The 17,344-nt window shown below is 39.8% G+C and overlaps 1 protein-coding gene across 5 annotated transcripts in view; it reads right to left on the bottom strand.

Moving 5' to 3' along the window:
- The window catches only part of LOC132393496 (bromodomain and WD repeat-containing protein 1-like), a 158,105-nt gene extending 144,076 nt beyond the window's left edge, over positions 1-14,029 (bottom strand). For 2 of the 5 annotated variants that reach the window (XM_059968825.1, XM_059968826.1), the window contains exons 1-4: positions 12,244-14,028; positions 11,945-12,132; positions 11,654-11,713; positions 2,543-2,693 (exon numbers count right to left, since the gene is read on the bottom strand). In XM_059968825.1, coding sequence (XP_059824808.1) covers positions 2,543-2,693; positions 11,654-11,713; positions 11,945-12,132; positions 12,244-12,280 — 436 coding nt within the window. In that variant the 5' untranslated portion in view covers positions 12,281-14,028. Of the gene's footprint in view, positions 1-2,542; positions 2,694-11,653; positions 11,714-11,944; positions 12,133-12,243 lie in introns of all 5 variants that reach the window. The other 3 variants (XM_059968827.1, XM_059968828.1, XM_059968824.1) reach the window with 3 other exon arrangements.
- Between the last annotated feature and the right edge of the window lie 3,315 nt (positions 14,030-17,344).

Below are 17,344 nucleotides of genomic sequence, written 5' to 3' on the forward strand. Positions count from 1 at the left end.
TGACTTAAGGTAGAGGGAGGTCAAAGTTAAACATAGAACATAAACAGTACAGCACAGGAACAGGCCTTTTGGCCCACAATGTTGTGCTGAACCAGCTACAAGGCAGATCAAAAACACCTGAACACTATTCCCTCTTATCTGCACAACATCCAGATCCCTCCATCTTCCTTATGTGCATGTGCCTACCCAAGCATCTCTTAAAAATCTCTGATGTATTTGCCTCAACCACCATACTAGGCAGCACATTCTATTCAGGCTAAGCAGGTGCTACACTTTACCCAAGGGTGACCTACAGGTTAGCAGAGGGAAGGAGCATCTTACATCGCCTTTGGTAGAGATGCACTTCCACCCCACAACACCACGTATTTTCCCTCAAATTTTGTCACGAGCTTACTGCATTGATTTATCAAAGTAACTGGTACTTAGCAAAATATTAGTCTATGATACATCTCAAGCTGATTGGATAACCAGGTAAAACTCAACCAAATTGCAGAGAAACGGTCTTGATGAAGGCCCATGGCCCAAAATTACAACTATTTACTCTTTTCTGTAGATACTGCCTGACCTGTTGAGTTCCTCCAACATTTTGAGTGGGTTGCTTTGATTTCTATCATCTGCTGATTTTACCAAGTTTGCAGAAAAACAATGTTTTTTATTAGCAGAGCTGATACTGATGAGTAAAATGATCTTCAAAAGTTATAAATATTGAATTAAAACATCCATTCTAACGAAATATGAGATTTGCTCCACTTTCATGTCAACCGTGTCATTCAATAATGAGTGATCTTTACCTCAGCACCCCTTTCATGGACTAAAACTATATTCCATGATTACATCAATATTCAAAAATCTGCTCATTCTGCTTTGAATGCAGTTGGCAACTGAACCTCCACAACTCTCTTGGGGCAACATTTCCAAAGTTTCACGACATTATGGGTGAAGAAATTTTTCCCCTCACCCATCCTGAACAGCAGATCCCTTGTTCTGAGAATAACTTCTAGTTCCAGATGCATTAGTCAGGGAAAATGTTCTCCCCGAATCTAGCCAGTCATCTCTCATTCTTATATAGAGATTATGGACATTTTCCATTTCCTCTTTCTTCATAATAGTCTTTCCCAAAATCCCTGGAATATATCCAGTGAACCTTCATTGTACTTCCTCTACAAGCAGTATGTCTTTCCTTTAATATGAAGACTAGACCTGTACACAATTTTCTAACTACAATCTCTTAGAAATCCATAAAATTTCAGTAAGGACATCTTTTTTGCAATACATTTCTTTTCACAATAAAGACCAATAAAGCCAACCACCTTCCTAGCTTTAAGGACTCAAAACCAGAAATTATGAATATTTATTTGGTAATTAGTTGAGTATTCAATGAATAGCTACAGGAGAGACACAAATCAGACAGAAAGGTGAGCTGGAGGCACAGAATCAGTTTTACTTTCTTTGAACGGTGCAGCAGGCTTGAGGGACTGTATGGCTCTCACCTACTTCCATTTCCTGCCCCCTCTAATCACAGGCTGGCCAGTTTAAAGCAACTATGCATCTTACAATGACATACAGACCAAATAATATGCACTATTTTGGAAAGAACAGGATAGTCAATAACAAAAGGTAAAGATTAAGAAATCTCATTCTTTTTGGTGATAGGGCAGTGCAAAAAGGGTTTTTTTTTATTAAAAACACATCAAGAAAAATTGAATTTGTTCAGTTCTGCACATCCATAAATAATTACACCACAGCCACAGTTTACTCTCCTAATGAAACAAAATGTAACTATAAATATTGTCTGCTTCTTAATTTCTATGAGTAGAAAAACATTAAGCAATTATCACCCTGAGGCATCAATACAGATTATTTTCAGAAGCAGTTGCATGAGCGAAATAAGTTGCAATCTTTAAGAATCATGACTTCACTTCTTTTGAATGAATGGCTTTTTTTTAAAAAAAGTGCAAGCAAGGAAATTAACAATACACAGCAAAAAGTGAAAGTGAAATGCCCTGATAAGAATATCTTTAAAATAACTTCTCAAAGTAATCAGACAATAGATACTATTAACAATTTAACTGCTACTTTTCTCTTCAATGGTCTTCTATAAACAATACAGAAGTTAGACCCAAGCAGCTGAGCATCATGAACATATCCAACAGACAAGGCAATACTACGAGAGAGCGGGAAAAACAAGACGTAAAATGGGAGAAGAGAAAACAAACAACCATAACTAACATTTTGATCATGAGTCAGACATTGTGGAAGAGAGAAAGAAATAATCAGACCAAATTAAAATGCCTATTCCAGATCATGACCCAACATTTGAGATACAAACAAAACTTAAAGCACCAAAAAGATTCACAGCACAGGCAACTGATTTGCCCATCTTGTCTCCGGTTAATCTCATGCTTATATGTATTATTCAGTCCAGTAATTAAGAACTTATTGCAAACACCACACCTCAGTAACAGAGGGTGTGAGTCATTGCATTATTCAATTTCCTAGACAATTGAACAGCCCATCACAGACTGTTCGTGAAAGCCTTTACCTTTTGCAGTTCGAAGCAATGATTGTCGCCCTGCTCCAAGAAGGGACTGTACTCCAGACACACTTGGAGGAACTTCCTTATCCAGCAACGTGCCAATTCGTTGGCATATCCGTAGCAGGAAATCAGGCGGCACGTGCCGATTTGATAAAAGCTGTAACATCACAAAGGGATTGTTTAATGTTTTACATTTTCATTCACGGTTGGACATGAAAAGTAAGCAGTGCAGAGGCGCACCATATGATTAGGTAGAATACAACGTATATATGGCTGAGAGCTTCCAGTAAGGTCAACAGATACTGTACATGTAGAACAGTGTAAAAGTCTAAGGCACATGTAAAAATTCTGTACAGCAAAGATGCTTACAAAAATAATGAAAAGTTACTGAATATAAAAAAATATAAAGTGTAGTAAACAATAAAAGTAAATCAAATCAATATTTGGTATGGCCACCTTTTGTCTTTAAAAATGCATCTCAGGTACACTGTCATGCATTTGTTAAGAAAATCGGTTGCTAGGTTGTTTCAAATATCTTAGAGAATTTACCACAGTTTTTGCAGACATTTGTTGGCTCGCTTGTGTCTATCTCTCCAGGTAATTGCAGACAGCCTCCATGATGTTGAAATCAGGTCCCTGTAAAGGCCACGCCATCTAAAACCATTCAATAAAATCTAGGGTGCCTAAGACTTTTGCACAGGACTGTAGCTGACATTGTGCTAAGAATCAACCCTAACATACCCTATTTCCATCTCAGACAGACATACTTTATTGATCCCGAGGGAAATTGGGCTTCATTACAGTTGCACCAACCAAGAATAGAGTAGGAATATAGCAATATAAAACCATAAATAATTAAATAACAATAAGTAAATCCAAGCGTTAATTAGTCCAGGACCAGCCTATTGGTTCAGGGTGTCTGACACTCCGAGGGAGGAGTTGTAAAGTTTGATGACCACAGGCAGGAGTGACTTCCTATGACGCTCAGTGTTGCATCTCGGTGGAATGAGTCTCTGGCTGAATGTACTCCTGTGCCTACCCAGTACATTATGGAGTGGATGGGAGACATTGTCCAAGATGGCATGCAACTTGGACAACATCCTCTTTTCAGACACCACCATCAGACAGTCCAGTTCCACCCCCACAACATCACTGGCCTGACGAATGAGTTTGTTGATTCTGTTGGTGTCTGCTACCCTCAGCCTGCTGCCCCAACACACAACAGCAAACATGATAGCACTGGCCACCACAGACTCGTAGAACATCCTCAGCATCGTCCAGCATCTCAGTAACATATGAAAAGATGCTTGATTACCTGTCTATTCAAGGTAAAATTTTCACGTGACACAAGAATCATCCAGTTCTGTGCAATCTCATCAACTGCATTGTGCCATGTACATATTCTCAAGCACACCTAACAACACCATCTCCTCAGTATTCTGCCCACATTAGAGGTATTCCACCTATATTGCAGATGATTTACAGTGACCAAATAACCTACCAATCATCAATTCAGATGTGAAAGGAAACTGGAGTATCCAGGGAAATGAAACCTACCCAATCACAGGAACATGAAGCAATTGCACACAGACAGTCCTGGAGATCAGGATTAAATAAAAGCTTTTGGAGCTGTGAGGGTACATCATAAAGAAAAGTATGTTGAGAATTTTACATTTTCAGAGTCACAGACTGACAAAACAGGTAAACAGGCCCTTCAGCCCAACTCATTCATGCCAATCAAGGTTGTGTCATTTTGTCTGCATTTGGCTCGTAGCTCCCTGAATCTTCCTTACCCAGTCATTTGAATGGGTAGAAACGTGGCCAGTTTAATATGAAAAGTGATTAACTTAAAGCATGGGTCTGTATTTGGGACTACAGCGTTGTGGCCAGGATAGAGACTTGGCAATTACAAGTGCAGGAGTAGTGACTGTATGTTCTTGGTTTAAATATTTCAAAAGGAACAGGGGGAGAGGGAAAAGAGGTGGAGGGCTTCACAGGGTTCTGGATAGGTTTGTCCTACTGAGACAGGGAATGGATGGTACGATAAAGGAACCACTGTTGAAACGAGATATGGAACATCTCATCAAGAGGAAGAAAAGAGCATACATAAGATTTAGAAAGCAAGGATCAGAGAGCTCTGGCAAGTTATAAATTAGCCTGGAACAAGATTAAGAAGGGACTTAGGTGAGCTAGAATGAGACACGTGGTGGTCTTGACAAGTAGGATTAATGAAAACCCCAACATGATGTGCAGATACATGAAAAACAGGAAGATAACTACAGTGAGACAATTAAGACATACGAGCAGAATTAGACCATTCAGCCAATTGAGTCTGCCCCATCATTTCATCATGACTGATCCATTTCCCCTCCATTTTCTTGCCTTCTCCTCAAAACCTTTCATTCCCTGACTAATCAAAAGCCTATTAACCACAACCTTAAATGCACTCAATGACTGACTTCCACAACCACCTCTGACATCGAACTCCACAGATTCACTACTCCCTTGCTGAAGGAATTCCCCATTTCTCATCTAAGTATAGATCCCTCTATTTTAGAGCTGTGCCCTAGACTCACCAACCATACAAAACATCTCTTCACATCCACTATCTTCAACATTTGATAGCTTTCAGTAAGATCCTCCCACTCCCCCCACCCCCATTCTTCTAAATTGTTGCTCATATGATAACCCTTTCATTCCTAGAGTCACTCACATGAACCTTCTCTGAATCCCCACCAATGTCAGCACATCTTTTCTTAAATAAGAGGCCCATCGCTGCTCACAATACTCAAAGTGAGGCCTCACCAGTGCCTTAAACAGCCTTGTTTTTGTATTCTAGTCCTCTTGAAATGAATGCTAACATTGCATTCACCTTTGTCAGCTTTACCATTCAATCTACAAATGAACCTGTATGGAATCTTGCACACCTTGGACTTTAAGAATATAGACTATTTTTATTCCTACTACCAAAGTGCATGAACAGACACCTCCCAACACTGTATTCCATCTGGCTACCTCTTTGCCCATTTTCCTAAACCCTGTCCTTCTGCTGCCTCTCTACTTCTTCAGCACTACCTGCTCCTCCACCCATCTTCATATCATCTGTAAACCTGGCCACAAAGCCAGCAATTTCATCATCCAAATTTCTGGCAATCCCAACACCACTATTCACCAACAGCCAAACCAAAAAGGATCCCTTTATTCCCACTCTTTGCCTCCTACCAATCAGCCAATGCTAGAATCTTTCCTGTAATACCTTGGGCTCTTATCTTGTTTAGCAGCCTTTTGTGCTGCACCTAGTCAAAGACCTTCTGAAATTCCAAGTACACAACATCCACCGATTCTCCTTGCCAATCCTGCTCGTTATTTCTTCAAATAATTCTAACAGATTTGTCAAGCAACATTTTCCCTTAAAAAAACATGCTGACTTAGGCCTATTTTGTCATGTGCCTCCAAGTACACCCAAAACACACCCTTAGGAATCGACTCCAACATCTTTCCAAACACTGTCATCAAGCTAAATAACCAATAATGTTCCTTCTTCTGCCTCCCTGCCGTCTTAAACAGTGGAGTGACATTTACAATTTTCCAGTCCTCCAGAACCATGCCAGAATCTATTGGTTCTTGAAAGATCATTACTAATACCGCCACAATCTCTTCAGCTACCTCTTTTACAGCCTGGGATGTAGTCCATCAGGTCCAGGTGATTTATCTACCTACAAACCTTTCAGTTTCCCAAGCACCATTTCCCTAGTAATAACTGCACTCACTTCTGTCCCTTAATGCTCTCAAACTTCCAGAACACTACTGTCTTCCACAGTGAAGACCAATGCAAAATACTTACTCATCCACCATTTACTTATCCTGTTGCTATCTCTCTGGTATCAGTTTCCAGCTGTCCAACATCTACTCTCACCTCTCCTTTACTCTTTATACATCTGAAAAAAACTTATGGTCTCATTTTTGATCTTGGAGGAAGTTGAAGGGTGGGCACACCATACTGGGCCAAAGGGCCTGTATCAATTACTTATCCAAATGTATTGTTCAATATTATTGTACCTGCCTCAACTATTTCCTTGTTTTGAAAGTTAATGCTTATTTTTCATAAATTAGAAAATTCACTATTTCAAGAAAAATACATAAGCAAAGATCATAGAACATAACAGAGTACCGCACAGGAACAGCCATTCCACCTACAATGTTGTGTTGAACCAGCTAAAAAACAAATTAAAAGCACTCAAACACAAATCCCTCCTACCTACAGCATTGTCCATATCCCTCCATCTTCCTTATATCCATGTACCTATCCAAAAGTCTCTTAAATGCCTCTAATACAATTGCCTCTACCACAATATCAGACAGTGCATTCCAGGCATCAATGATTTTCTCAGATAAAAAAAACTTACCCCTCACATCACCCTTGAACCTACCCCCTCACATTCAGTGCATGCCCTTTGGTATTTACACGAATTCTGGGAAAAAGATACTCTCTGTTCAATCTATCTATGCCTTTCATAATTTTGTAAACCTCTATTAGATCTCCTCTAAGCTTCCGATGCTCCAGAGAAAACAACCCAAGTTTATGTAGCTTCTCCTGATAGCACATGCTCTCCAACCCAGGCAGCATCCTGGTGAACTCTTCAGCACCCTCTCCAAAGACTTTCTATACTGGGGCAACAAGAACTGTATGTAATACCCCTGAAGTGGCCCAACCAGAATTTTATAGAGTTGCAACATAACCTCTTGACTTTAGAACTCAACGCTTCAACTAATAAAAGGAAGCATTCTATAGGCCTTCTTAACCACTTATCGACCTTTATAGCCACTTTCAAGGAGCTATGATCTTGGATCCCAAGATCTCCCTGCTAAGCAACTTAGTGTATTGTCTCCTTGCATTTGCCTTACTGAGGTGCAATACCTCACATTTATCTGGGTTAAGCTCCATCTGCCACTTCTCAGTCCATATCTGCGACTGGTCTGTATCATGCTATATTCTATGCCAGTTTTCTACACTATCCACAACTCCACAAATCTTCATGTCATCCTCAAATTTACTAAACCACCCATTTACATTTTCATCCAGGTCACTTATATACATTACAAACAACAGAGCTCCCAGCTCCCTGTAGTACTCCACCAATTACAGACCTCCAGCTGAAGTAAGTCCTTTCAACCACTACCCTCTATCTTCTATGTGCCAACCAGTTCTGAATCCAAACAGCCGATTTGCTACAGGTACCATGCATCTTAATCTTCCGGATTAGCCTCTCAAGAGGAACATTGACAAACCCTTTACTAAAATCCATGCAGTTAACATCCAGTGCCCTACCCAATCAATTTCTCTGGTCAACTTGTCAGAAGTTGATAAGGCATGACCTGCCACACTCAAAGCCATGCTGGCTCTGCCCAATTCAGCAATGAGGTTCCAAATGCACATATACCCTATCCCTAAGAATTGTCTCCAGCAGTTTCCATACAACTGACATGAGTCTCACCAGTCCTTTGCTCCCTTTTTAAATAGTTACAAAATTAGCCACTCACCAGGCCTCTGGGACCTCATCTGTGGCTAGAGGGACAAGTGCCCAACAATCTCAGCTCTTGCCTATTTCAATAACCCAGAGTAAATACCATCAGGACCTGGGGATTAATCCACCTTAATACTCCTTAGGAAGCCCAACACTTCCTCCTCATTGACCTCTAAATGCTCAATGTATTTATACACTCAGCACTGATCTCCAGGTCCTCCAGCTCCATTTTCTTGATAAATACTAAAGCAAAGTACTCATTAAGTACCTCACTCATATACTCTGCATCCAGGCAAATGTTACCCCCTTTATCTTTGAGCAGTCCCACCCTCTCCCTAGTTATCCTTACTCTTGATCATGTATAGACTGCCTTGGGATTCACCTTAATCCTACTTGCCAAGAACTTTTCATGGCCTCTCCTGGCTTTCCTAATGTCCTTCTTTAGTTCTTTTCTGGCTTCCTTATACTCCTGTGCTTCGTTTGATTACGACTCCCAAAGCTTTATGTACTTTTCCTTCTTGACTAAATTTTCACCTCTCTGGTCATCCAAGGTTTTCTTACTTTTCCATCCCCATCTTTCCTTTCAACAGGAACATACCTTTCACATACTCTGGGCAATTGAACCTGAAACATCCTCCACACATCTGATGTGGACTTGCCAGAGAAAAGGTATTTCCAATTAATACTTTTTAGTTCCTGCCTAATGCCCTCATAGTTTGCCTGACTCCAATTTAAAACTCTCCCACAAGAACCATGCCCATCCTTATCTATAGCTATCCTGAAAGATCAGTTGTTGTCACAGGTCCCTAACTGTTCATCCACTGAAAGGCCAGTCACATGGCCAGGCTCATTCCCCAACACCAGCTCCAGTATGACCCCTCCTCTCATTGGACTGTCCATATATTGATTCAAAAAATTTTCCTGGATACACTTAAATTCTACCCCTTCTAGACCCTTAGCACCAAGGTCCCAGTTTATGTTAGGGAAGTTGAAATCCCCCATGACAACAACCCTATTGTTTTTACACATTTCCTTGATCTGATTACATATTTGTTCCTCAATGCCCCAGTGGCTATTTGGAGGTCTGTATTACAATCCCATTTGCGTGATTGTACCCTTCTTATTCCCGAGTTCTAATCAAATGAACTCTGTGTCTAACCCCTACATTATGTCTCCACTGAGTGCAGCTGTGATATTGTCCCTCATTAGTAGTGCAACTCCTTTACCTCCTCCTCAATCTTTTCTAAAACTTCCAAAAAAAGGAACATTAATCACCTAATCCATGCTCTAAGTTCATCACCCTAACACCTAGCATTAAAATGTACACAATTCAAACTATCCAACCTAACAGACCTGTTATTTTAATTTTGCCTTTCAGTACCTTCCCTGACATCTACTTTTTGTTCCGATCCTTCCCTTACTGACCTAGGTCCCAGCCCGCTGTAAAACTAGATTAAATTCTCCCAGGTAGCATCAGCAAATCTTCCAGCCAGGATATTGGTTTCCCTCCAGTTCAGGTGCAACCCATCCCTCTTTTACAGGTCACCCCTTCCCCAGAAAAGGTTCCAATGATCCAAGAACTTGAAACCCTGTCCCTTGCACCATCTCCACAGCCACTCATTCGTCTGTGCTGTCACCCCATTCCTCCCTGCACTAGCCTGTGTCACAGGGAATAATCTGGAGATTACAACCTTGGAATTACAATCTTTCCTAACTCTATGTACTCACTGCATAGCACCTCTTCCCCTTTTCTGCCTACATCATTGGTGAGAACACCCCGCAGCTGCTCTGATACATCACAGACCCTAGCACCCCGGAGGCAACATACTATCCTGGTGCCTCTTTTGTGGCCATGGGATCTCCTTTCTGTGCCCGCCTTACAATTGAGTCCCTCTATAAATACAGCAGTACCTAATTTTAACCTTCCCTCACAAAACTCAGAAATGAGCCCAGCAGCTGGTGCCATGATCTACTGGGTCATCCTCCCCAGCAATATTCAAAGGGTTATACTTGTTACTGAGGGAAATGGCCACAAGGGAACCCTACAATGGCTTCTTAATCCCCTTACTTCTCCTAGTGGTTAACCAAAGCCTGTACTCTGGGTGCCGCTACCTCTTCTAAAGTCACATCTATAATTATATCTTCAACTCGCAAATGATCCCAAGTACATCCAACTTCAGCTCCACTCCTTGATCTGGTTAGTCAGGCGCTAAAGTTGAGTGCACTTTTCAAATATGAGCGAGTCACTCCCTCATCTGACGGGGGAGCATTCCATCATGACTATTCTATACCAAAAAAGAAAAAGGCTTGCCCCTTCTTAACTGTGCCTTCACCTATTCACACCAAAGTCTTCACACTATCACTAACACTCAAGCAATGGCCGCTCTGCTTGAGGCTATCCTTCTTTTATTTGTAGCTGAGATTAGGCCTCTGATGTCAACACCTTCCGCACCTGTGCCGTCCAAAAGTACAAGCCTTGCCCTAATCTGCTCCTTTTATCCTCTCTCTCGGCATCCATAGGGCTGTGACCCCTCTTGCCAGAACCACCAAAATAAGGAAATACCAAGATACATGACACCCAGATACCCACAAAACAGCTCTGGAGTTCTTTGCTCTATGAGTGAAATGGCGCAACAAAATCTGAAATGACGTATCAGAGTAATGTAACTCAATTAGTGTGAGCAATTTAATGAAGCAAAAGTTTCGTTTTCTAACTTAAGGATAATTATAAGCATCTGCCCAAAACCTGTATCAAAATGCTACAATCAAATCAGGAACACAACATTATTAAAGCAAAATGAACTTCCATCAACAAATGGCAGGTTATTCTAACGTCCTTGACCTTCACTCCAAGGGACCATTGAGAATCTGAAACAAACAGAAATTGCTGGAAATACAATATACTATAGGCAGCATCTCGGGGGGGGGGGGAGGGGGGGATTTCAGATCCATGACCCTGCATCTGAAACTTTTCTTTAACGTTCCAATGAAAAATTGTGAGCATGAAACGTGAACTTTCCTATTCTTTTCAAGTCTTATTTCCAGCATTTTCGATTATTTCAAAACTCATAGGATCTATTTTTTCCTTCGAATATCAATGACCAAATGTATACTCAAAGTAATTTATATTAATGCCATCCTTTTTGCCGTCTCAATAAAAATAATCTCGGCGCACATTAAAAGCTCTCCACCAAAAGTTTGAAGCATGCGTAGTGTAAAACAACCATCTTTTTCCCATCAGCCAATCAGCCGTTGGCTCACCAAACTGAGCGAACGCTCCTGTGCATGAAAGCGAAATCATGATTGGGTCTTGACCAATTATGTAAAGTGCTGACGACTTCGGAATGATTTGTCCTGAACCACTCCCACTTCGAGAGAAAAATATAATAAATTTAGTCTCTCAACGATTTATCAATTTTAACACCTTTTACCCCAAAATAACCCCAAGTTAAAAAAAAGAGGCAAACTACTGACAAACATTATTCAATCAGATTTTTCTGAAATTGCGCCTACCAAAATTAAATACTAAAATAAAAGTTCTCACTTCTATATACCAATTACGGAATATTAAATATTAAATAAAAACACTTACAAAGTTTTCATAGCTTCTGTGGTGTTCGTTACCTTCCCAGTCAAGACGCTTTGGGAGCAGCTGGAGGAGGAAAGCGAGAGTTTATAAGGAAGGGAAAAAAGCGAAATGTCAAGTCTTTAAATATCTAGCTCAGGTGAGTTTTTTTTAAACTAATGTAGTGAGGGGGAAAAAAGAACCGTCAAATCAGATAGCATTGGAGTGACATAAGAGGCCGAACAGGAGCAGCATACGGAGTAAAGGACAGAGAAGACGAACTGAGCGGTCGCTGCCACCATCTCTCTCTCTACCCACCTCTTTCTCCTCCAGCTCTCGCAACAGTACCTGCCAAAATAGACAGAAAAATATTTTATTCGTTGGTGTAACAACTGAAGATGGTTGTCCTGTTGCCCGAGCTATTAAATTGAAAGAAAAACCACTCACCTCCGCCGAATTTCGGCAAGGACCGGCCGAGAGAAAGCGAGCGATTAGGAAGTAGAGCTCTGAGAGAAGGTGGGGGAAAAGACAAGAGGTTCTTTATTCTTCAGCAGCGTTGCCTTTTAAAACAAACAACTGAGGTGTTTTAAGTTTCTTTTCTTGCATGTTGCTCTTACCTGATTCTAATGAAGAGATAGCGGTTGTCTCGGCCATTTTTCCTTATTTTTTTTTAATTGTGTACTTGAATTTCAAAGAAGGATTTTAATACATGAGTTTTTGTTTGTAATTATGTATATTTTTGAATATTTTTCCCTGTATATTGTGTGATTTTATATACGGAACAGAATTATCCCGCCGCTGTTTCGCTCAGCCCCGGGCCCGGCCGCCTCCAGTCTCTTTAATCAAGATTTTCAGTCGCCATTGAGGGAGTGCTGAGGCCGGCCTCAGTCGGCCGTACACATACGCGGATGGAAAAAGAGTTCCAAGCGTCAGTAACGAGGAAGGGGGGGGGTGGGTGCAATGGATGAAAGGCCGACCAAAGAGCGACTGCAGAGGAAAGCTGCTGCTTTTGGTGGGGGGCCACGGATGGTAATAAACACGGTGGATGGAAAAACGCGGGTCGGCGTTAATGCAAATAAAGGGGGGGGGGGGGAGAGACTCCGGTGTGGCGGCAGCAGATCAGTGTTTTGGGGAGTGAAGAAGATGGAGGGGAGCGATTATATCGATCCGCTGCCGCCTTCCTGCAACGTCACCGCGAGATGGCGGCGGGCTGACGGCGGTGAGAGTTCAGCTCGCTCGCTCTTCCCTCAGGTTGCCCTGCTCTTTCTTAACGTTGAAATCAGCTCGTTAATTGATTATTTGCGTTCAATATACCCTGTTAGCCAAAGCGCGGATATACTTCAAGTGACCCTCTGACTCGTCTTTTTTGGATATTCACATTTCTCTGGGTGTCTCTTAAAACTAATTGTCGAGGAGCGTTATGGAGGAGGAATTATTCTGCCTTACATAATAGTATTTCTTTTCTAATAAGAGGCCTGCCCTCCGCCCCAAGTGATATTTTCTGCTCCGCAAGGCTGTTAAGTGTTTGACAACATCTCTCATAATTTCCCTATGTTTGCTGTCGACTAATCAAGTTCCAAATTTATCGTCTTCGGCGTACTTACACAGGGTAAATTATGAACATTAGCTTTTCGCAGTAGCAGAATATATTACCAATATAAACGTAAATTACACGACAATATAAATACAAATGCACAATTGCAAGTTCAAAAATATAGTCTGACAGCGTTAATGATTTTCAGTTCGGTTTAAGAACCTGATAATATGGAGAAGAAGGAATCAAGTATTACAAGGTAGTCCCCGCTCGGCATAATTTTTTTTGTGATAAAGAGTTAATAATTGTTATTTCTAAAATTACCGGCACTTGCAGCAAGTTCTTTCTGATCACGACTTCAATGAAAATTTGTAAATTGTTTGTTATACTTGCACTTTTGACTGATTTTGGGTGTGGAATAAATACTGCAAAAATGTATGCCTGCATTAAGAAAAAATCTATCATAAAGACTCATTTCAATATAACTCATTATGGTAAGCAGCAGATAGAAAATGTTTCATAATTTTTAATCTTATTAATTTATATTGAAGTAGAGCCAAGTAGCTTTCACACAAATTCAAGTTACACCTTCAAAAATAACTATCTTTTCTCACCAGAGCATTCTTTCAATTTTTATGAATAGGTAATTGTTTTCTGCAGCAACATGAATAGATTTTACCTAACATTCAAATTACTTCATTTTCTTTGGTGGAAATGATCATCTCTCATTGAATCTGACTCAGTTTAAAGTTTCTTCAGCACAGTTCTGGTCACAGCACCACACCAAAAAAAAGGTGCAAGAAATTGCAAAGGAAATACTGCAAACTGATAGATTACAAATATGAAGGGAGACTGGGAAAAGGTTTACAATTGAGCTATGTAAATTATGAGAGACCTAAATGGTGTTGACTCTTGATTAACAAATTTGGGTTAGGTGATTAAAAACACAAACCTTAATTAATTCAAACAACTTGCAACTTTACTTACTATATGAAACGCATATATTTTCTAAATTTTATTGTTGATTTTGGATCTATACTCAAACTTCATTTCTCACACAAAATGGAATCTCCTGTTGGCCAGCTGAGTGATCTCTTTGCCCCAGATATGTGGTTTTCCTTCACTGAGTTCTCACTAATTAGTTTCCTGAGTTCTCCCTTGAAAGAACATACAATAGGGCATCGTGTGTCCACCCCTCATTGGCTTTGGCCTAAGACTACAGTTGACAACCACCTCACCATATGTCATCAGTGTAATTTTAGTTTTTTTTTGTTGAATCAGGCCATTTCACACAAATTATAGCCAGTTCAAGTCCAGAATTGGGATCAGGCCACTTCAGTTCACAGACATAGACAACTCCTCTTAGAAACCTGTGTTGGTTATTCTGCCTTATCAAACAGCATACCACAAATAACTTTTTACTTGGAAATGATCTCTAACAAAATATCAGTAATTACTTTAATCCACAAAGTCAGTTCTAAAAACTTGTTCCACCAACTGGGAGAACTAAGACATATATTTCATTTACTTGTCCACTAATCTTTGATTTGCACCAGCAAGTTGTCCACAGATTTTTAATTTCTTCAGCCCAACAATGAGATGAACAGAGAGAATCTATTTCCCTGTATACAAAATTAAGTAACCGGGAAGACCAAATTAATTAGTAGAGGAGTTGGGAGAGAGAAAAATAATCATTTGTAATTATTGGTATGTGAGACAAAAGGATGACGGAGATGGAAGGCTTACCACGTTTGGAAAATGTACTTAGACAATCACTTGGCAAGTTATAACCTGCTGCAAGGACTTTGGACAAACATCTTTGAAGTGCAAAGAAACAAAATCCTATATTTCATTGGCAGATTGAACTAAATTATTTAATGTACACAACAAATCTAGCTACACCTCAAAAGCAAAGCAGACTGCTTTTTGGAAATAGTGGTCTGACAGGTATTCTCACCTGAACTTTTTTTTTGTTCATTAGAGAAACATTAACTGATAGCCATCTAGACTATCTCAAACTGTTTAATCTTCTAAGTTCAAGGTAAATATATTATCAAAGTAGGCATAGTTAATCCATAATAGACTAATAACCATAATGTTTCAATATTAATAATACAGAACATTGAAACAATATTTTGTATAATGAAATTACATACACACCAATGAGATATTTGACAAAGCCATCTATTCTAGCAATGACTGAGGGTTAATTATCAGCTTGGTTAGAGGGGAAACATTAGTCTGAGTTGATATTCCTATCCTTAATAGCATTCAAGCTTTTAAGCAGATAGTTTAACATCTCTTCAACAATAGAACCTTTGGCAATTCAGTCCTTTATCAATGTTGTACAACTATGCCAACTGACATTGTGTTTAGTATTATGGAATGGAAGAGTTTTAAGAAATTGGTTATTTTAAACTGTAAAACAGCTGAAGTGCTTAAAAGAAAGTTAAGATGATCCAGTAGTGAAAGCCATTAATTACATGATGACTAGAGAACAGGAGGCTTTTCATAATAGATCATTGTTAAATTAAAATTTTCATATAACAACTGAGGATAGTTAATGTTAATTTATTTAGGATGAATGTCAAATGAGAGGATGTGTAATGTCCTCTGATTTGAGGATTGGTAAAGTTTTGAGAGAAGGCAAGGTAATGTCCTCTCAGAGAACTGTCGAAGGCATAGTTTGTCAAATGTTTGTTTTGATACTACAAAAGTATATGATTTTTATATCTAATTCAATGTGCCTAAGAAACATTTGACAAAGAATACTGTAAATCACAGATTTAAAATGAATCTTCCCACCTTAAATAAGTTAAGGCCTAGAAATACCTAGTGCTCCTTCAGCATCTAATTGTTTCTAAAAATAGGCTGGTGGTTTCACTTCCATTGGTGCTTTCTAAATCAAGAACTAGAATAAGTGAGTCATTCCCCACAGAAAACAACCTGGGTTTGCCTCACCTCTCATTATAGCTCATACACTTCAATCTAAGCAGCATCCTGGCAAACCTCTATTGCAATCTCTCCAAAGCCTCCTCATACTTCTTGTAATAAGATGACCAGAATTGAAGTCAATAAGACATAGAGGAGAATTAGGCCATCTGGCCTTTCAAGTCTGCTCCATCTTTCCTGACTTATTTTCCCACTCAACTCCATTCTCCTGTAACCTTTGATGTCCTTACTAATCAGGAATTTACCTCTTCTTTAAGTGTACCTTATGACTTGACCTCCAAAGCTGTCTGTGGCAATGAATTAAACAGATTCACCATTGTCTGTCTGAAGAAATTACTCCTCATTTCACTTCTAAAAGGATGTCCTTGATTTCTATGAGATCCCCCTGATCTGAATTCCAGTGAGTACAGGCCCACAGACATCCTCATTCATTCTTGGGATCGTTCTTGTGAATCTCCTCTGGAACCTCTCCAATGTAGCACATCTTTTCTTAGGTATGGGGCGCATAACTGCTCACAATACTCCAAATGAGGTATGAACAATACCTTATAAAGCCTTAGCATTACATCCTTGCTTTTATATTCTAGTCCTTCTGAAATAAACATGAACATTGTAATTGCCTTCTCAACCATCTCAACCTGCAAGTTAACCTTTAGGGACTCCTGCACAAGACTCCCAAGTCCTTTTGCACCTCTGATTTCTAAATTCACTCCCCATTTAGAAAAAAAAAGTCTGCGCCTTTATTCCTTTTACCAAAATGTATGACCATACCCTCCCACAATGCATTACATTTTGCCATGTCTTTGCCCATTCTTCATACAATTTCTTTTGCAGACTTCTTGCTTCCTCAACATTACCTGCCCCTCTAACTGTCTTTGTATCATCCATAAATTTGACCAAAAATCCAACAATTCCATCATCCATCATATTAACATGTAATATGAAAAGGACCCGACATTGACCCATGTGGAGCATCACTCATCACTAGCAGCCAACCAGAAAAAGGCATCCTTTTCCCTATTCTTTTTCTTTTGCCAATAAGCCAAACTTCAGTCCAAGCTAGTATCTTTCCTATTATACCATGTTCTTTCATTTTGTTTAGCAGCCTCATGAATGGCACCTTGTCAAAGACCTTGTGATAATCCAAATAAACAACTTCAGCTGATTCTCCTTTGTCTATCCAGCATGTTATTTCCTCAAAAAATTCCAACAGATCTGTTAGGCAAGATTTT

The sequence above is a fragment of the Hypanus sabinus genome, chromosome 4 (assembly GCF_030144855.1).
Source record: "Hypanus sabinus isolate sHypSab1 chromosome 4, sHypSab1.hap1, whole genome shotgun sequence".
In the NCBI taxonomy this organism is placed as follows: domain Eukaryota; kingdom Metazoa; phylum Chordata; class Chondrichthyes; order Myliobatiformes; family Dasyatidae; genus Hypanus; species Hypanus sabinus.